The 22332-nt window shown below is 41.2% G+C and overlaps 1 protein-coding gene across 1 annotated transcript in view; it reads right to left on the reverse strand.

Moving 5' to 3' along the window:
• LOC139763651 (calpain-9-like) overlaps positions 1-22332 on the reverse strand; it is a 299394-nt gene that overhangs the window by 65786 nt on the left and 211276 nt on the right. The window contains exon 4 of the mRNA XM_071690288.1: positions 9767-9948. Within this exon, the coding sequence (XP_071546389.1) occupies positions 9767-9948 (182 nt within the window). The remainder of the gene's footprint in view (positions 1-9766; positions 9949-22332) is intronic.

The following is a 22332-nucleotide window of genomic DNA, read 5'->3' on the forward strand; positions in this document are numbered from 1 at the left end:
TAACAAACATAAAGTAATGACGACTTGACTGACAATAGTATCTTCAACAATCAACCCTTCCCACTGTCTCTTCAGTCTTGTTTCCAGATTTCACAGATTATCTTAGGCTGAGATTACGAGCACATCTTGTGTGGCATCAAACATACTCTTTTCAAACAGCGATACTCGTCCAGTAGGTCCAGTATTTTCATTGTTTTACCCCTCAGCAGCAGTGGTCGACGTTATGAGTGTAAACAGTATGAAGAATATCTGCTGATCAGTCAGCTTAGTGTGTGAGGGTATGAGGTGCTAGAGGGAGGTGCCCACCATGTGTAGTGACCTCCCACACGGGAGCATCAGGGATATGGGCCAAGACACTATAGATGCTCTTCTCATGATACTGGATAGGAGCACCACTTCTGCGTCACAATAATAGTATCATTTTATCTCCACCACCATGCGAATACCACGTCTTGATGTATCTACTATACAACTCAGGATGATGTAGACATCACTGCCACGCTGAGAAAAAAAATGATGTCACTATTGCTGCAGAGGTGACGACGTTGCAACGGCTGCACAGCCTGATGTCACTATTATTACATGAGATGAAGTCACCATTCATTCACATGGTGGTCACAATGTTGTCATAAAATGTCTGGCGACTGCTGCCACTTAATGAAACGTCACTTTCACATATGATGCCACACTTTTCAACCAGCTTAAGATTCATGTAATTTATGTCAGTAGTATGTCTGAGGACATTACTACCAGCAAGTGGCATGACGTCTTATCACTTCTCCTTGTGTTCATCCCACCATTCCCGTGTTGGTGACGTCAGAGGACTAGTGCCACGAATGACACGTCAGTACTCTATACATAAGAAGTTACTACTACACATAACGTTGCGTACAGAGTTTATCCGCGTAGTATTGTCAGCACTACACATATGGTGAGGTATATACGTTGGATGCTACTAGATGCCTACGTGCCGGGAGGTGTCATCACTACACTCACCATTGAACCAAGAGTTTGATGTCATCATTATTCTAGAAGTGATACCACTCGTATTCACAAATTAACTAACCACTTTTCATGGTAAAGTCACCCCAATGTTCAAAGTGACGTCATCATTAAGCATGGGCTGTTGTTACCAGTGGAGCATGTTATCTGCTTAGATGATGTGTACTGGGTATTTCTTGAAAATGATATACTCTGTTTTCTTTAGCAGGGTCATAACTATTAAAAGGGAATTGACATAAGATCCCCAAGTAACTGTTAAGAGCATCTAATTAAAATTTGGATATTCCACTTGACTGTATCAAAAGACTGAGGAAGAAGTGAGCAGATGGTCCCAGAGAAGACTGATTGATACTAATGAACAGGGAAGAAAGGTGCCGCTTGATGCTGATATGGAGTGTGAATGCTGCCTTTAGAGGCACCACACACCTTGGGCAGAAATCTTGGTTCACAACTCAACACTCAGGGTATCGGAAAGTTCTCTTTCAAGAGGACTTTATTATGTCGCTGTTCGGTAGTATTTCATTCTGATGCAGTAGCTTGGGTGGAGGGAGTTCCTGGCGTATACATCTCTCCTTTCCGTTCGGTGCAGTAACTTGCCAAGAAAGAAACGGTCAGTCCACTTACATTACGTTTCCAATCCCGGACAATAATCGTCGTTTTACCATAAAAGATGAAGCGATGAAAGAATCAGGAAAATATTTCCTACATCAGGCTCATGTTCCGAGCTCAGTTAGAAAATTATTCAAATAAAAGGTATAAAGATAATTCTACAACATGAATGAGAAATGCGAAATGAAATACCTCTATGTATGAGTGCTTTTGTAACTCTCTATTTGTAATTACTGTTTTGTAAAGTAAGAGGAGAGAGTTCTCCACCCACGGGGTCCCATCTCGTATGTCTGTGATTACTCTATGTAATTACTATTTATGTCTTACGAGCAGAGAGTTTTAAACTCACGTTGCCCTGTTTTCTTAACCTTGTATATATGTCCGCACAGCACATAAACGATCATCACATTATTGAACGACAGTTTTCCGAATGATCGATCTCTTGTGAACTTTAAGAGCTTGGTATGCTCTCAGACTTTTTCGTCCTATGTCAAATCAAGTCAATTTGAAAGTGTAAAGATCATTTTTGCTGTGTGTACCATATCTTTAGTCCTATGGATGTTGGCACACTCACACGCACACACACACACACACACACACACCCTAGACTATACAAAGTACCCATTCTAACGACCAGCCTCTAAGGGACGACAAACAACTGGGTGGACTGAGGACCGGCTGCCCGACAAGGATTCGTACCTTCGCCGGTTTGATCCCAGTTGGTTCGTGCGTGCGTGCGTGCGTGCGTGCCAGTAACCCTAAACGCTACACCACGGAGGTCTTTATGTGTGTGTGTGTGTGTGTGTGTACATATACGTAAGACCATTTGTTTACGAAAATGTATGGACATAACATGATAATGGCAAACCATGAGAGCTTAAATCACCAGTTTAATGAGAAATTCTGATAATGGACAACTGCTTGTCACAATGTCATCTGCAGTAAGAGAGGAGGTAAGAAGTGTTAAGTAACACATCATAGATCTTATATGAATAGTCTAAATTTCTGCAAACGATTGATAGATGTGTGGTGCAGTATAAGGATTAAGAAACTTTCCCTTAAAAGCATTTTTTTTCTTTGAGCAAAATATAATATGAACTGCATAATGGAGTTTTTGAATGATTTTTGGGCTGTGAATAATAGCCAAAGAATAACGGAAAAGGTAATCGTTGTCAGGAGGAGAAGGAAGAAAATGGAAGATAATTATAATTGTTTAAAACAAAATAAGATCTATATAGTCATACGCTACAAAAGTAACTTCAGAAAACTGAAACTGTATGATTATATGTTTAGGCCCTTTGCTTACATACTATAGCCAAGTGGCTGTAAGGAGCAAGATCACGAGTTGGGTACTATGTCCAACGTACATTACGTCTACATATACCTTCTTAAGGATAAACATCTTTCTACCATGATACACAAGCCTTAAAGATATTTTGGGAGAGATAGAAAATGTGGCATTGTGAAAATGTGGGTCAGAATACACGCCATGAAACCCACTTGCGCGTAATTTTCTCCTCTAAAAATTAGTGGATTGATTATACAGAGGGTCATAGTTACACACACATACAGATACATACACGCATATACGTAAAGAAACATTTCACATATACATACAAGCAAACACATACTCATTGAATATATAACCATCAAAAGTGATCACTTGCGATGGAGTGCTCAGTCAATACAAAAACAGAAATATACCCAGAAATAAGCATCTGCAATAAGGAGACAGATTTGAAGACCTAATGTGACCTGACTGCAGAACGATGTTACGATGAATGGTGTGGCATGTGCCCAACAGGGTTTACAGAGAGGAACAGAGAAAAAAATAGAAGGAATGCTTTAACAGTTAGTAAAATAAGTAAGGAAACACAAACTGCATTGTGAAAAACTTACATTAGATGCAGGAGTCAGGTTGCATTTGAAAGATTCTGACAGTTTCGAACCCTCCGGCCAATCGTCCACTCGGTCTCGCAAGCTACCACACCATGCCTGACCACCACCACTATCGCAACCTTACCACCCCACCATCCAACACCCCCGCCACTCCTTCCCTCCCTGGTTACCACAACCTTCGTCACCACCTCCACCCCCTACCTGACCACCAAACTCTCCCTCACCACCAACCACTTCCTCCAAATCAATAAAGATTTTCAATAAATTACATTAAAACTTTCAAAAGGCAAAGTTATGGAAGCAAATGAAGACTAAAGTGAAGAGGAGAATACGAAGTTTCCAACTGTATTTACAAATAATGACACATAGTTATCATATGCGTAAGACAAGGGAGCAAATGGGAACTTCAGTGAAGGGCGCAAATGGGGAGGTGATAACAAGTAGTGGTGATGTGAGGAGATGGAGTGAGTATTTTGAAGGTTTGTTGAATGTGTTTGATGATAGAGTGGCAGATATAGGGTGCTTTGGTCGAGGTGGTGTGCAAAGTGAGAGGGTTAGGGAGAATGATTTGGTAAACAGAGAAGAGGTAGTAAAAGCTTTGCGGAAGATGAAAGCCGGGAAGGCAGCAGGTTTGGATGGTATTGCAGTGGAATTGACTAAAAAAGGGTTGACTGTCTTGTTGACTGGTTGGTAAGGTTATTTAATGTATGTATGACTCATGGTGAGGTGCCTGAGGATTGGCGGAATGCGTGCATAGTTCCATTATACAAAGGCAAAGGGGATAAGAGTGAGTGCTCAAATTACAGAGGTATAAGTTTGTTGAGTATTCCTGGTAAATTATATGGGAGGGTATTGATTGAGAGGGTGAAGGCATGTACAGAGCATCAGATTGGGGAAGAGCAGTGTGGTTTCAGAAGTGGTAGAGGATGTGTGGATCAGGTGTTTGCTTTGAAGAATGTATGTGAGAAATACTTAGAAAAGCAAATGGATTTGTATGTAGCATTTATGGATCTGGAGAAGGCATGTGATAGAGTTGATAGAGATGCTCTGTGGAAGGTATTAAGAATATATGGTGTGGGAGGCAAGTTGTTAGAAGCAGTGAAAAGTTTTTATCGAGGATGTAAGGCATGTGTACGTGTAGGAAGAGAGGAAAGTGATTGGTTCTCAGTGAATGTAGGTTTGCGGCAGGGGGGTGTGTGATGTCTCCATGGCTGTTTAATTTGTTTATGGATGGGGTTGTTAGGGAGGTGAATGCAAGAGTTTTGGAAAGAGGGGCAAATATGAAGTCTGTTGTAGATGAGAGAGCTTGGGAAGTGAGTCAGTTGTTGTTCGCTGATGATACAGCGCTGGTGGCTGATTCATGTGAGAAACTGCAGAAGCTGGTGACTGAGTTTGGTAAAGTGTGTGAAAGAAGAAAGTTAAGAGTAAATGTGAATAAGAGCAAGGTTATTAGGTACAGTAGGGTCGAGGGTCAAGTCAATTGGGAGGTTAGTTTGAATGGAGAAAAACTGGAGGAAGTAAAGTGTTTAAGATATCTGGGAGTGGATCTGGCAGCGGATGGAACCATGGAAGCGGATGTGAATCAAACGGTGGGGGAGGGGGCGAAAATCCTGGGAGCCTTGAAGAATGTGTGGAAGTCGAGAACATTATCTCGGAAAGCAAAAATGGGTATGTTTGAAGGAATAGTGGTTCCAACAATGTTGTATGGTTGCGAGGCGTGGGCTATGGATAGAGTTATGCGCAGGAGGATGGATGTGCTGGAAATGAGATGTTTGAGGACAATGTGTTTGATAGAGTAAGTAATGTAAGGGTTAGAGAGATATGTGGAAATAAAAAGAGCGTGGTTGAGAGAGCAGAAGAGGGTGTTTTGAAATGGTTTGGGCACATGGAGAGAATGAGTGAGGAAAGATTGACCAAGAGGATATATGTGTCGGTGGTGGAGGGAAAGAGGAGAAGTGGGAGACCAAATTGGAGGTGGAAAGATGGAGTGAAAAAGATTTTGTGTGATCGGGGCCTGAACATGCAGGAGGGTGAAAGGCGGGCAAGGAATAGAGTGAATTGGATCGATGTGGTATACCGCGGTTGACGTGCTGTCAACGGATTGAATCAGAGCATGTGAAGCGTCTGGGGTAAACCATGGAAAGTTGTGAGGGGACTGGATGTGGAAAGGGAGCTGCGGTTTCGGGCATTATTGCGTGGCAGCTAGAGACTGAGTGTGAACGAATGGGGCCTTTGTTGTCTTTTCCTAGTGCTACCTCGCACACATGAGGGGGGAGGGGGATGGTATTCCATGTGTTGCGAGGTGGCGATGGGAGTTGAATGGGGGCAGACAGTGTGAATTGTGTGCATGGGTATATATGTATGTGTCTGTGTATGTATATATATGTGTACATTGAGATGCATAGGTATGTATATTTGCGTGTGTGGATGTGTGTGTGTATATACATTGTGTATGGGGGTGGGTTGGGCCATTTCTTTCGTCTGTTTCCTTGCGCTACCTCGCAAACGCGGGAGACAGCGACAAAGCAAAATAAAAATAATAGTTATCATAAATACTAGCCAGCAAAGGGTAAGACACCTTGCAAAATATTAGAATTCATCTGGCAGAAGTGAAGAGGCCAGTAAAGGGGTGAGACCCACACAAAGCTCCTGGACCATATGTCATCTCGCTATCTGTACTGAAAGAGTGCGTGGAGTACCTTTTCAGACAACTGATAAAGTTTCTTCAGATCTCCCTCGACAAAAGGCATTATTCCAACGAAAGGAAAGACACCCACTGTTTTGTCAGTAACTGTAAAAATGTAACAGGAATGTGACCCTGACCTACAAACCAGTATAACTAGCATGACCAGCAAGATGCTAGAAAAATGTAATCAGTAAATACGTAGATAAAACGATTCTTAACTTCCCTTAAATGGCTTAATTGGGAAGTAACGTGAATCAAAAAGATAAGAACACGCGTAACAAATCTGTTGGATTTCTATGAGAGTGAATGATATGCCATAAGAAAGAAGGATGGGTTTGTGAGCTTCGTATCTTATAACTGCCTTTTTAAAATGGCCTTTGATACTATAGCTCATAAAGACTATTCATGAAGCTAGATATTCAAGTTTGGGTCAAAGGAGGGATAACACATTTTACTGATTAAGAGGAGTGTAAAATCAGAGACTAGGAAGGCTAAAGAAATTACGAAATTAAAATAGCTAGCGAAGCAAAAACAACAATGCCATAGGATTTTTTCAAATGTACAGAACGAAGATTAAGGAGAAAATTGGACCAATCAAATCGTATTCAGGCAGATTAGTTGATAGTGAGGTTGAAATGTGTGAAGTTTTAAACATTCACTTCATATCAGTATCTACGCAAGAGGAAAATACAAGCATTCCGGTTCCAGAGCAAATTTACAGTGGAGACGAAAGCGGGAAGCTATGCGAAATGAAAATAGACAAGTTTGATATCTTGAAACAAATACAACGATTAAAAGTAAACAAGAGTCCTGGGCCAGGTGGTATTCATGCGAGGGTCTTGAAAGAATGTAAGGAGAAAGTAAGTGTTCCTCTTTCAAATGTGTTTAAACAGTGTCTGGAATCAGCCGTAGTTCCGAAGCAGTGGAGGACAGCAAATGTTGTTACCATCTTTAAGAAAAGGAATAGATCCATTGCCTCTAATCACAGTCCAATCAGCTTGATATGTATTGTGGAGAGATTTCTCGAACCAATTATAGCGGACAAAATACAGGAACTCTTGGAGAATTGTGATCTCATTAGGGATTCTCAACATGGGTTCACAGAAGGGAAGCCATTTCTCAGTAACCTTCTCACCTTCTTTGATAAAGTATTTGAAACTGGTGATCAGGTAATGATTATGATATTGTATACTCAGACTTAAGGAAGGCTTTTGACAAAGTACCTCATGAGCGTCTGCTTAGAAAAATAGCGACACACAGCATCGAGGGTTGTGTATTCAATTGGATTAGGGCGTGGCTCACTGACAGAATCAGAGGGTATGCATCAACGGAGTTACATCGGACTGGGGCAATGTAACCAGTGGTGTTCCTCAGGGGTCAGTCTGGGACAGCTTTTGTTCGTTATATATATATTATCGATTTAGATATGGGAATAACTAGTGACTTAAGTAAATTTAGTGATGATTCAAAAATAGGGGCCGTAATTGACTCATGAAAATTCAGTGAATTTGCAGAGGGACTCAAATGGATTATCAAAATGGGCGGGTACATGGAAAATGGAATTCAACATAGATAAATGCAAAACAATTTCGTGGGTAAAGACAGGAACACTGATTACAAACTGGGCAATATTACTATTGGTAAAACAGAATGCGAAAGAGGTACTGGTGAGCAAGGATCTTAAGCCGCGGCAACAATGTATTAAAGTGTGTAATAAAGCTAATCGGATGTTAGGATTCATTAATAGGACTATCAACAATAAAACTCCTGGACTATTATTGCAAATTTATCTTGCGTTGGTGAGACCACATTTGGATTATGCGGTACAGTTCTGGGCTCCATACTATGCAGCTGATACAGATTGTTTAGAGAGTACTAAGGCAGATGACAAAAATGATCCCAGGAATTAGAAACCTGACTTATGAAGAAAGGTTAACAAGACTGAATTTACTACACTCAAGAGGAGGAGGGCTAGATGGGATATGATTCAAGTTTGTAAATGGATGAAGGGCATTGATGAATTTAACATATAGTTCTTAGAATGGTGCCATCGGATAGGACAAAAGAGACAATGGATTCAAATTAGAAAAAAATATATGTTCTGGTCGGTTGTGGGTAGATATTGGTTCAGGAATAGGGTAATAGATTTATGGAACAAGTTGCCAAGTGCAGTAGTGGAAGCTACGTGGGTCTTTAAGTAGCTTTAAACGAAGGTTGGATGTGTTTATGGGTTCACGTGGTCGGTTGTAGGGTGGACAGACTCAGGACCTGCCTAGCATGGGCCAATAGGCCTCTTGCAATATCCTCACTTTTCTTCTTCTGTCATTAAAGCCTTATCAAGCTGTACCAGTATGACAAGTGGAATCTCTCAACATTCGGTACCACTTTCATATCTGATCTACTTAAAATGATTTCATGAAACAAGGCTGATCATGCCTAAATGTGAATGATGATAATGCCAATATCATGAACGAAATGCAAAGCAACATACGCTACAAAATATTGCAGAAACGAAGAAAAGATGCACCAGTTATCAAATAAATGGCTGATGAAATATGACCCAAAAAAATTCTGTCATGGAGAAAGGAAAAAGTTTAATCAGATCAAAGGCTGATTACCATATTAGAGGAAACAAATCATGTGAGTCATGATGTGAAAGGGACCTGGGTATCAACAGCTTCCTACCAACACATCGATTGTGAAGGATCATGAGGATGTCCACTTTGATTTTTGTTAATGTTAAAATTTTATTTAAACATACAAACAATAAGATATCTAATAAGGTCTATGCGACGCATTTAATATAATCTAAAATACATTTCAAATATTGTTACTTCATACAAGAAGCCCCCAGGAAGTGCTGGAAAACATTGAAAGAATCACAGAATGAATGACTCTAGACTTGAGTGGAAGGAGGTATGAAGGAGGATTAAACACCTCTGATCTGACCACTTTGGAAGAATGATACGGGGAAGATGACATCTACATATTCCAAAAAGTCGATACCCACGGTAACAGAACACAACAAACAGAACAAAAGTGCACAGCTGGAAGACAGGCAAGCGTGCAGAAAAGACTTCTACTTTCCATTCAAATGTATTTTTAACCCATGTACACTTCAATACAAAGAACTGTTTCTTCATAGTGAAAAGTATGCTTTAAATTCTGTCACTTCGCACAAAAGTAAAAAATCAGGTGACACTTGTGCCCCCGCCTCCTAGAAAAAAGCTTTATAAAACATTGATTGTGTACCTTAACAATGAAGGTTTATCAAGTGAACTAGAATACTACTAAGCTGTATGAGACTCTAATCGCGATATGTTTAACTGGTGTATTTGATAATAGAGACGAGGAAACCATGGAACAGGTAGGTCATACAGCGCCCCATCCAGTATGCAGGCAAAATTTAGTAGCAAATGATTTGTCAAAGGCGTTTCATCTTGATTAGTAACTGAGAACATGTAGAATGGGATTATGCTTTCCCAGACTCTGCCTTACTTGCAGCAGGATCTGACACTACTGGTTTATCAAGGGACTGCACGTACGTACACCAGGCGAGGTGGATGTTACCTGAAAATGCCGCAGTACGTGTGGTCGAAGGCTTGGTCAGGAGGAACCACCCTGTCCAGGAACTTAGGCGTCAGGGTGAGAGTGGAGACGGCCTGCACCAACCACGTGTCTCCTAACTCGCCTTGCTCCACGTCGAACTTCGTCGCTCCGTCAGCAATGAATTTTGGTCTGGCGCAAATCTCCTGTAGAAGGAACGAAAGTCTCTGTTAATTAAATGACTGTAAACTCTAAAGAAACATTTTGCTGTGAATAGAATTGCTCATGGAACTCCCATTGATTTTTAGTGTTGTATACAATGAACAAATTTTCTTAGCTGTTCAGTTCTAATGATACAAAAAATATGGCAAACTTGTAAGGTTATCATCATTCTAAGCCAAATGAGATACAGGTGTTCAGTGACCGTGATATGGTTTCGTCCAATCGCAGTATACACTCAAGGTGGTGTACACATATGCTCCTTGTGACCACACACACACACACACACACACACACACACACACACACACACACACACACACACACACACACACACACACACACACACACACACATCCTTCCCAGTCACAATTCAACATTTCACAAATTGCAAAATTCTGAATATACATTTAAAGCTCATATTCTAAGCTTTTCTATCATCATACAGCTTTCTAAGCATCTCTGTGTTGTCCATATTCACACTTTCATTGCTTAGCTTATTCTAATTATGTCGTACTTTCATGACCGAGAGCTGGCTGCCTGTGTGCCCCCATCACTAGGGAGAGCGCGAGACTCGACAAGCTGCTGAGTCACATGATTACTGTGTGGCCATCAGCAACTCAGTGGTGGGAAGTTTTGATAACTTTCCTTCCCTACATCTCGAAGTTTTGGAACACTTTACCTTCTCCAGTCTTTCCCATTTCCTGGCGTATTTTAAAAGACATGTTTATCACATCTTCCAAAATTCGTAAATACTTCCCCTTATATCTTTAATTCTTTCCTTTTGTAATCCTCTCTATATTTGAATTAAGGTTTGGCCTTGATGTGGACTTTAGTCCGTGCCTGGAGCCTCCAAAGTAAGAAGAACTATTATATTTTCCTAGCGCGTTCCTTGCTTTATTTATGTAATGGTCTCTGATTGCTCTATCTTGTGTGTGTGTGTGTGTGTGTGTGTGTGTGTGTGTGTGTGTGTGTGTGTGCGTGTGTTTAGGATGTTGACAACAAGGATCTGGAATTCCTCGTGTTTCACAGTTTACCGGCTGTAAACCTTGAGCCTCGGTACGCCGTCATGATAAGGACTCGGGCTAGTCTCCTGTGCTAGGAGCCGTGCTTCACGTGGTTTCCACTATGGTTCTGGCTTCCCACACGCAAATCCAGCTCCTGAGTTGTATATGCTGCGTGTAGGAACATTTGGTTGTTTCTTGCTTTTCATGACTAAAGAAAACTTGTGAAATTCCCACCGATCTTCCTGTATTTAGCAGAAGCTCGGACGTAATCCTGACTTCATTATGCCTCAGGTTTGGCTGTGTACACTGTCACCACGTACAAATGGCCAGTCATGAACAGAGGAACATCAAATCTCTGGTGTACTTGTCCACTTGCGTGGTGTTCACACTCTCAATATAGTGAAACTCAATTCATGATACACAGTCTTCTTTACGGTGATGTGAAACTATGTCTGGTCGTAAGAGGAACAACAAATTGTTCTCTAATAAGACAATCATCATCGTCTTGCCGCTCAGCCACAAAGTTATGGGGTGTAGGATCATCTCGTTGATCACGAAGTCTGGTCACCATGAGCTAAACGATTATCAGCTTCCTCCTCACAAACAGCGCTTTGGGACTGTTTTATGGCCTATGAATTTTCTTCCTGAAGATCAGTTCCGAATGAAAAGAGTACCGGTAAGTTATTACCAGCTGAGCTGTAAATAGTTAACATGGCCATATCTCCGTCCAAGCACCCTGGATGGTTCCGTGGGAGCCATCAAATTATTACGTGATGAAAGATTCTATCTCTGCCACCATAGATAATTGAGATGTCAGAAATGATCATTTGTTGAACTACCACAGTTTGGGTGCATAATGATGGAAACGTTAAAGTTTACTATGAATATGAATACAACTAATTTTGATCAATGATCCTTTTGGCAGAAATTGCAAATTCATACTAAGATCTAAGGTGAAAATCATAGTAAATTCATTTCAAGATTTTGTGGGTGTGTTATCTTGTTGATAAGCAAGGTAATCTTTCATAGTCATAATGATACGTTTTGATAAGATATTACTTGATAAGATAGGCAGATCATCGTAAGATCACAATGATAACCAACGATATACTACTTTAATGACGAACCAAAAGAAGTCAGATAACAATTAGTTTACCACATCAGTGATATGAAGAACTTTCCAGTAACACCTTTATCGCTGCCATTTCTAACACAAGTCTGAGAAATTAGTCGTCTCTGTATCCACTGATACAGTTGAAGATTCACATGACATAAGTAATTTCAAACAAAGTCTTGAATGGTTTCGTGTACTGTAAAGCGTTCATGGACTAGAAACAAACTGGGAAATATGTAATCAAACAATTCATCTACTAACTTTCAAATAAACAGTAAGATGATATTTGGGTTTGTAATCATGCTACACTCCACCATAGTATGAATACAATCTAGAAGTGATTATTTAGCAGAGCACCAGTTATGATCACATATGTGGCTTGCCTTACAGTGTGCCCAACGTACAATACCCACAATATGATGCTCTCTCGCAACCTTCCTTTTCTCAGGGATCATTATCAAGAAGAAGACGACAAGTCTCCTCATGGCGGGTAACTATAGATACCCTGACGATACTTAAGTCCTCAGATACTGTCTAATGAGGCCAGTCCCGTAGCCAGCCTCAGTCAGGTGAGGACCCGCACAATACCGCTACGTCCGCCATCAAATAATCTCGTAGCCAACTTAACTATTTCTGGCATTCACTCTATGTATATAAGTATGTATGTATGATATATGTATGTATGATGTATGTATGTATGATGTATGTATGTACGTATGCATGTATGTATATATGTATATATGTAGTTAATTGTGTGGTTTTAAGTACATCATCTCACTATCATTATGTAAGGCCGTCGTTTTCATCCACCACCACAAAGGTAAGTACCTCGTAATAACATGGAATGTTGAGACTGGCTTTGTGTGGACTTGCTCAGCCTTGTGCGCACCACCACCTCTCTGATACGTGCATATCACACAACCGTTATAACCCAACACACTGTACGTCACACTACCTGACCACTATTAGTCATATCTCTTAAACCCGGATCGTCTATCTGTCACCAAGTTATTCTTATCTTCCATCAAGTATGTCAGCTCCCAGAACCTTGTACTGGGTGCTTCATCTCCCTATGATCATGAGACACGTGTAGGTCAGTTGTCATCATCCAGTACAGTCTCTGTCGCTTCCCTGTTACCATCCAACACCGGTTTATTCCCCCCATCTCAGAGAGGAACGTCAGCCCACCACACAAAGTCTGCTGGCAAACACCACCGCACAAGGTAGTACACAGCAGCAGCCACCAGTGCCCGGGATGCCTTGACCACCGTTCACATTGGACAGGAGTCCAGGAAACGAGGTCTATAAACCATCATCATCATCATCATCATCATCTTCATCATATTCATCATCATCATCATCATGTTCATCATCATCATCATCATCATCATCATCATCATCATCATCATCATGTTCATCATCATCATCATCATCATCATCATCATCATCATCATCATCATCATGTTCATCATCATCATCATCATCATCATCATCATGTTCATCATCATCATCATCATCATCATCATCATCATCATCATGTTCATCATCATCATCATCATCATCATCATCATCATCATCATCATCATCATCATCATCATCATGTTCATCATCATCATCATCAGGCAGAGACAACCACCCACTCCAGTGGGTCCCCACGTGTTGGTGTGCTTCCAGGTACATGATTCACTTAATATATGTGTGTTTCTGTGCAGGGTTACACACACACACACACACACATTCATGCAGATAGGCAGAAACATACAAACATCTACATACATGTATGCATACGGATACACTTACATGTATATCATTAAACATGAATGCATCTGTACTCACATAAAGGAATACATGCATACATACACGACAGTGATGGAGCAAGGCAAATATGAACATTTATTTTGTGCTTGTATTTGATGATCTGAATACAAACATTTGTATTTGTATTTACATTCACTTCGAGTTTTGATGTGTCTGGATCAAACATAGGTCAGACACATTCGCTTTCCAATCATATTTCAAGGATAAAATTGTTTTTTATAATATTATGTATATCTATATAAAGGATAATATCAGGGTCCTTCACAATCACCTGAATGCTGCTTAAATGCTTCATTCTCCTTGGCAAGGTAGCGTCAGGAACAAAGGAACAATGGCCTCATTTGTATACTTTCACTCTATGAGTGTCGTACAATGTACTGAAACCGGAGCCGATCATCCTCAGTCAAGACATAAGAACTTTTCGCTGGTTGAGCTGGACTGCCTCACGTGCCGTGCAGCCCACAGAAAGCAGGTCGTTTCCCGCACATCTCATCGATTTAATTCATTCTATCTCCTACACATCTGAATGTTCACTCTTCAGGCTCCAGTAACCTTAAGCCTCCTTTACTCCACCCTTCGTCCTAGTGAATTCTGTCTGTTGATCTATAACTTGGTGTTATCGTTTTATCTCTGAAACTGAAACTACAGTTTATGGTGAATCAGATAATACTATGCTCATTGTTCACCACGTCACAGACACTAATCAATGACCTCTGTTTGTGGACATCACTGTACCTAAAATACTGTTGTTTCTCGTTGGCCTTCTGATTAAAGGCCAAATTTCAGTTAAATCGATTGGTCCATAAAGATATTCCAGTAAATACTGAGCAGTCAAAATGTCTTACAATTATCCTTCATTGTTGTTCACTGGAAAATCTAATTTCCTCAAATAAAGTAAAATCGTTTTCTACGCTCTCTTTGGGGGAGATGAGGTCTGTACACTATTCCGTATATGATGTCAAACGTCTTATCTATTGTTTCGAAACAGTGAGCTGTATATATTGGCATCAATATCATATGCTATGACTGCATTTAGCCCCTGTCTCACAGTGAGCATGAAAAGCTGTGGGGTTAGTAATGAAGTGATCAAGAAGTAATGGACAGGAGTGTAGGGACTGGTATACAGGAATGAAGGATCTTAAGGAGATGAGTGAGGAGTGGCAGGAAGGAGTAATGAAAATAAACAGTTGTTGGACGGGGTGGGTAAAGATTACGTGTTGAGTGAGACACTGTTGGTGAAGTGTGAGAGGCATGTACAAGTAATTCTAGTGTGGTTCTTGCCTCGTGATGAATACTTAACCAACTACTAAATTACTCTCAACCCATGACCAGCTACCCATCACCACTTCCCTTGTTGATAAAACGCTTCCATCAACATTTTCCCAAACTTCCATTAGTAAGAAAATATGTAAATGACAGGAGCGAGAGATAGTAATCAGTACTGAACAACAGTTCATGTGGTCTTCAAAAGTTTCAATTGTTTTTGTTTTTTAAAGAAATATGTTGAAATTTTCGAAAACTACGCTTGTGGCACTCGATTATTATTCACGTCAGGACAATGAAAACAAGAATAGCATGATCCTGTTTGTTAAAAGTTTCGTTATCGTGCATGGCGAAGTGGACAGATTGCGTCATTATGGACCAAATATCCATCTGATATATTTGATCTGAAGTTCATATTATCACACATTGTTCCTTCTTTTGTTTTCCCTCACTTGGTTGAGATATGGCAACAAGACAGTTTGATGCTGTTTGATAGTCCTATCCTGATAATAGCTTTTCACTTAGGATTTTTCAGAGATATTACTTTTCCACAAAGATAGCAAATCGTAGCGGAAGAAATTCAGTTATCATCCTTGATACACTCTTTTTCAAAAATGATCTAGTGGTAAAGATTTCATAACTGTTGTTAGGGAGGTAAATGCAAGAGTTTTGGAAAGAGGGGCAAGTATGAAGTCTGTTGGGGATGAGAGAGCTTGGGAAGTGAGTCAGTTGTTGTTCGCTGATGATACAGCGCTGGTGGCTGATTCATGTGAGAAACTGCAGAAGCTGGTGACTGAGTTTGGTAAAGTGTGTGGAAGAAGAAAGTTAAGAGTAAATGTGAATAAGAGCAAGGTTATTAGGTACAGTAGGGTTGAGGGTCAAGTCAATTGGGAGGTGAGTTTGAATAGAGAAAAACTGGAGGAAGTGAAGTGTTTTAGATATCTGGGAGTGGATCTGGCAGCGGATGGAACCATGGAAGCGGAAGTGGATCATAGGGTGGGGGAGGGGGCGAAAATTCTGGGGGCCTTGAAGAATGTGTGGAAGTCGAGAACATTATCTCGGAAAGCAAAAACGGGTATGTTTGAAGGAATAGTGGTTCCAACAATGTTGTATGGTTGCGAGGCGTGAGCTATGGATAGAGTTGTGCGCAGGAGGTGGATGTGCTGGAAATGAGATGTTTGAGGACAATGTGTGGTGTGAGGTGGTTTGATCGAGTGAGTAACGTAAGGGTAAGAGAGATGTGTGGAAATAAAAAGAGCGTGGTTGAGAGAGCAGAAGAGGGTGTTTTGAAGTGGTTTGGGCACATGGAGAGAATGAATGAGGAAAGATTGACCAAGAGGATATATGTGTCGGAGGTGGAGGGAACGAGGAGAAGAGGGAGACCAAATTGGAGGTGGAAAGATGGAGTGAAAAAGATTTTGTGTGATCGGGGCCTGAACATGCAGGAGGGTGAAAGGAGGGCAAGGAATAGAGTGAATTGGAGCGATGTGGTATACCGGGGTTGACGTGCTGTCAGTGGATTGAATCAAGGCATGTGAAGCGTCTGGGGTAAACCATGGAAAACTGTGTGGGTATGTATATTTGCGTGTGTGGACGTATGTATATACATGTGTATGGGGGGGGGGGGGTTGGGCCATTTCTTTCGTCTGTTTCCTTGCGCTACCTCGCAAACGCGGGAGACAGCGACAAAGTATAATAATAATAATAAAAAGTACATCAATGAAGGTTCTATGAGTAACTGAAAGAAAAAGGAAAAGATGTATACTGGCAATGTTGGTGCTTCAGTGCATGGTAATGCCATGACTCATTAACCTGGCATTACGTTGTTCTTCGGTGTTCCCAGTACGTACACTTTAACAGGAGATTACCGTAGATAGTTCTCAGGATTCATCCTGTTTCAAAGGCTCAGCTGATTCAGCATACTCTTGAAAACGCTTTATGATTTTTCTTTCTGATTAAAGCAGAGGCGGTAACGTTAATAGTGTTGTGCTACACTGTGCGATGATGGTGTTGGTGTTACACTGTGTGGAAATGGTGTTGGTGTTACACTGTGTGGTAATGGTGTTGGTATTACACTGTGTGGTAATGGTGTTGGTGTTACACTGTGTGGTAATGGTGTTGGTGTTACACTGTGTGGTAATGGTGTTGGTGTTACACTGTGTGGTAATGGTGTTGGTGTTACACTGTGCGGTAATGGTGTTGGTGTTACACTGTGTGGTAATGGTATTGGTGTTACACTGTGTGGTAATGGTGTTGGTGTTACACTGTGTGGTAATGGTGTTGGTGTTACACTGTGCGGTAATGGTGTTGGTGTTACACTGTGTTGTAATGCTGGCTTTTGGTACAGCAAAGTACAGGGCCATCTGGTTATGATATAGGGTATATGGTCGGTGGAAGTGATAATACAGAGGAAACTGATGGCATTAGTAGTGCTACAGGGGAGGGTGGGTGGTGGTTGTGGTTGTGACGTAGTGAACGGATGGGGTTCTTGTGGCGTAAGGATGGGTGGTGGTGGGCATGGCACAACGTTCCGGGACACCTTCCTTACAGTACAACTTATCAACATTGTACATTACACTACAACTCCACATCATCACAGCTTCACAAACCTTAAACTTCACAACTTTACAATACTAAGATTTCTCAGTTCAGTAAAGTCCTTACGTTAGCCTCTCTCGCAACCAGTCAAAATTAGGGAGCTGAGCATCAGTAGCTTCTTATGTTCCTCTTCATTTACGTCAGAGGCAACATTTTCCTCTTCGTAAGCTTGACTCATGTTGTACTACAAGAGTTTTACAAGTATTCGTTCTTACGTAATGATGTGAAAGAGGCGATCCTCTTGCCAACCTAATGTTCTCCACACTGTATATGTTATGGCATCTGCCAAGACTCGTCGGGTCACTGATGATCCGGACTACACCTTCCTGATCCAGCTTCCTCCTTACCGCGTCGAATTGCGATTTAACATATCTTTGTGTTGACCCTTGATATGAACTCGGTTCCAGCGTCTTTGACATTCTACGTTATTCAAAGGTAAACGTTCTGTTTACCAGAAGCTGCTGAACTCTGCGGCTGTGTTATTGTCAGGTTTAATAATTGTTGGGATATTTCGAGTAAAGAAAATATAAGAATATAACCTTAACTGGTTAACTAGTTAAGGGAAAAATCATGAGGGTTCTTCAACTTCTAATTCAGAAGACTTTAAGAAATCAATTCTAATACCTTTGATTTTGATACAACAGATACTTCTTGCCTCCTCATACCTACCTTTAATGAAGAGAAAATTCTTGCAGTACACGTGGATGCACTTCAACAGAATGACTCTCTCTCTCTCTCTCTCTCTCTCTCTCTCTCTCTCTCTCTCTCTCTCTCTCTCCAACAATAATACAAGAAGCCAACTCTACATCATGACGTTATAACATAAACTGGAGTGTTGTCAGTGCTGCAGGTGGGCAACCAGCGTCATCTGGTGTATGTTGAGGCTCCTGACGTGGTCGTGGGTCAACTTGGTGTTGCAGCGTCGTACTGCTCTGGTGGTGAAGGTTCGCTGGTCCCAGACGTACCTCTGTCATCAGTCAGGTATCAGTGGTAACCTCTCGCTGTACCGTGACCCGCACCACGGCAGTGTGACTCCAGACAGTTGTGGAACGTGTGCCTGTGGTGCTCCTGAGTCTGCTGGCAAGTTAGGTTGTCTCTTCTTTACGTAGTGACCAACATGGTACGGACAGTGATATGCTATCTATAGTAATAACACTAAAAAAAATGCAGAAATTAACCAAAGCTCCTCACTTGTTCTCTGTTAGTTGTTCTTTCAGGCTAAGTGCTGTTGAACTTGTATCTGGCTCTTGTTCAAGAGGGTGGCAGGGCTCGACGTCCGGATGAATGGTATATTTTAAGGTTGTGTGGGGACATCTCGGCCTGTAGTGGGTTAGCAGTCCATTTCTGCCGAGATCAATCTTATTTGTCACTGTGCTTTCACTTCCAATGAAGTCTCGAGCCATTTTCTAACTTGTTTAGCGGTTAGTGTTTCTGACCTTGACGCATTCACTTGCCACCCTGGGTCGAGGCGCAATAGTTTCGACTCCTGGTTGCGGCAGTCTTGACACACTCAACACAATCTTTCATTCCCCTTACGGGTTAGTCGATTCAATGGTTACCTGTCGTAGGCTAAGGTTGATTCATATATGTAGTGTACATGGTCTTGATTAGGACATTCAGTTGCCGGTGCCGTCTCACCTAACATTTAAAGAAAAAGGCGCTAAGTTTGTAATCATATCTAACCCCAAGGATGATATGGAGGCCATTACTTCATAAAAAACATCATTCCATGCTTGTATTTGTCAAGAAACACTTCATCGTCCTAGGGTGAGCAGGACTGAATTTTGTGTGTCTCTCCTCAGTAAGTTTCATGTGTAAACGGAGTCTAAACGTGGTGTTCTTTGCTGAATCATCTTAAATCACCCAAATCTTCAGGCTTACATGTGCTTGACAAAGTATAATCGTTACAATAAGCAAGTGTTGATGGTAAGTGACCCTGTAGATAGCTAGCCGATGACGACCTGAGACTATAACGATACATGACCCACATTCAAAAAGTTGGCCACTATCTGCAGCAGATGACCAGCAGCGTCAAGTGCAGCCAACATCGCGTAAAGACCCCACGCAGTCCAACACTGTTGCAGCGTCCAGCACGATACAGGTCATGCCAGCAACGTTTCCGGTCATACATGTTTCTTATTGGATCACCAGCGATGACAGGATAGTAGTAAGTCTTCTTTGTCTGAGTTGATAAATTGGTTGAATATACTTTTTTCTCAATGATTTACTCGGAATCTGCATCAAGGATATTGGATGATTATCATTTTGGGTCAGACTTCTCATTCTTCTTGAGAACTAAAGCGCCACCTGCCTAGTTCCATTGCTCAGGCCACACATTTACTTGGAAGATAGAATGATATAGCTTCGGTAGAGACGCAAGTTATCCGGCACAATACTTAAACATAATAAGGCTTATTTCATCTGGAACTGTTGCGACTTAGTGTTCATTGTTTTGCACAGGAAGCAGATCTCTCTGTCAAAGAGGGTTATGAAAACGTCTGCAATCTCTTGGCTTCTAGTAGCAAGTGTCTCGTAGGATTGGTTTAACTGGTATTCTTTTCTGTGTGGAAATATCTGCCTAGCACCCGCAACGTTGCCCTCGATTTTCGCCTTATGTCAGCTTCCCATTTCTATGATGTGAATCTTCCTGCGTACTTTATCCCTTAACCTCCCACTTGGTGTAGGGTTTTCTCTCTTTGTATCGGATGTTCTTCGTATCTGGTAAACTTCATGCGCCTTACATTTGCAAAGATCCGCACCTGTAAAGTACCATGGCTGGTCCTTTGGGCTTATGATGTTCTCCCTGTTCATAGGTTTACTTCCTCACTTGTTACCAGTCTATCCAACCATTTCCTCACCGGTCACATCACATTCGTGTCCATGCTTAATGGTCGGGAGTTACCAGGTGGTTTGCTTCATCCTCTATTTGCTGGTCGTGGTGGAGCGGCAGGGATGCAATGATGATGCTGTGACACACATCACTCACGGAGCCTGATCTTCTGGTAGAAGTAATTGACCCTTACTGATCTGCACCTGAATGAAGCACAAATGTCTTTATGAGACATTCTGCTGAAAATGGAGCGGTGCATAGTACGTCCTTAACACATTCTAGAGTCAGACAGAGTTACTAGCTAAGTCAGCAACACAGGAAACACAACATTAGACAATGAGAGAAAGGAGGAGGGGAATACTAGGATGACTACAGCCTCAGGCTGTAGACCTGCCATGAGCGTCATGACATCAATGCCACCATCGTCTTGTCATTTTAATTCCTTCATCTCAAGTCTCTTACACTACTTAATCTCCTCAACCAAGAGGTGTGACCTTTATTTCCAACATCTTTCTCCGGTGCAACCGCCCACATGGCCTTGACTCCTCACCCAGCTGTGCCTGGATAGGATGATGAGACATCCTATGAACAAATGATGACTCGAGACCAAACGTTTAAGTCCCGTAGAAAAAATGTATTTGTTGGTACATAGGAATGTATGTCACAGCCACTGTCACTCAGCCTTACGTTTACTCAGGAGGTAAACACATTTCAAATGAACTTGAATTCACTTTAACCCAACAAAGCTTCTCCTGGAAGAAGCGATTTACGGAAAAGCAAAGGCTTGACTCGTATTTAATTTTTTCTTTTTGTTCTTAGTATAGACTTATCAAAGACTTGCCATATTATGTCACATCATTTTGTTTAATGGTTAGAGTTATATCCTGATCATTTGTGTTAGTTTGTTGTACAGTGTTATCATCCGACAACAATAGGACTGGAGCTGGAACACGAGCTGTGTCTTCATTGGTAATTATGGATGATAAAGAAAAAAGTATATATTTACCATATATAGTAATGGACAAGTTGACTGTGCATCTGATACAACCACTATTTCTGAGGGGCTTCATTTCCAATATGTTTCTTGCCACTTTCAGTTGAGCGTTTAACATACAATGTTCTTAGACAACAGGTATTTCTGTTTTAGTACACTAGAAACTGTCTCTAATGTATTGGTGCTCATATTTCCTGTACTATATTTACTATATCACTAAAGATCTTCCAAGCTATGACTATATCGTCTTCATTTACCATGTCACCCCAGCTTATTCTGTCAAACACTGCGAACATCTCAAAAATCTGATTGCCATATTGACTAACAATAAACAAAGTAAGGAAAAATCTGATATATCGTAAACTGTTGGTCACCCGCATCAAGCTTTCTCCAACCATATCATTATCGACTACGTCCTCCTTTGTCGTTAGAATTAAGTCTAAGATATTTCCATGGTTGGTTTTCGTCTCAAATTCATAAGGTTTTCATGAAGCAAGTTCACTATACGTCGACTCCACGTTCATAGCAACTAGAAGGGGTCCTCCCCCTTACATACAAGAATGTTAAAGTTTCCTGTTGTAATCGAATCACATTCAACACAGATTTCTGCCATCTGTCGTGTCTGTGTGAGGAGCCTGCGTATCAATCCTACCCTATTTATATGCGATGCTTATATTCAGGTATCACAATAACAGAGCAGATAATATCAACAACTTCAAGTTTTCAGTCCGGTATTACCAGCAAGAC

Source organism: Panulirus ornatus, chromosome 1 (assembly GCF_036320965.1).
Source record: "Panulirus ornatus isolate Po-2019 chromosome 1, ASM3632096v1, whole genome shotgun sequence".
In the NCBI taxonomy this organism is placed as follows: Eukaryota; Metazoa; Arthropoda; class Malacostraca; order Decapoda; family Palinuridae; genus Panulirus; species Panulirus ornatus.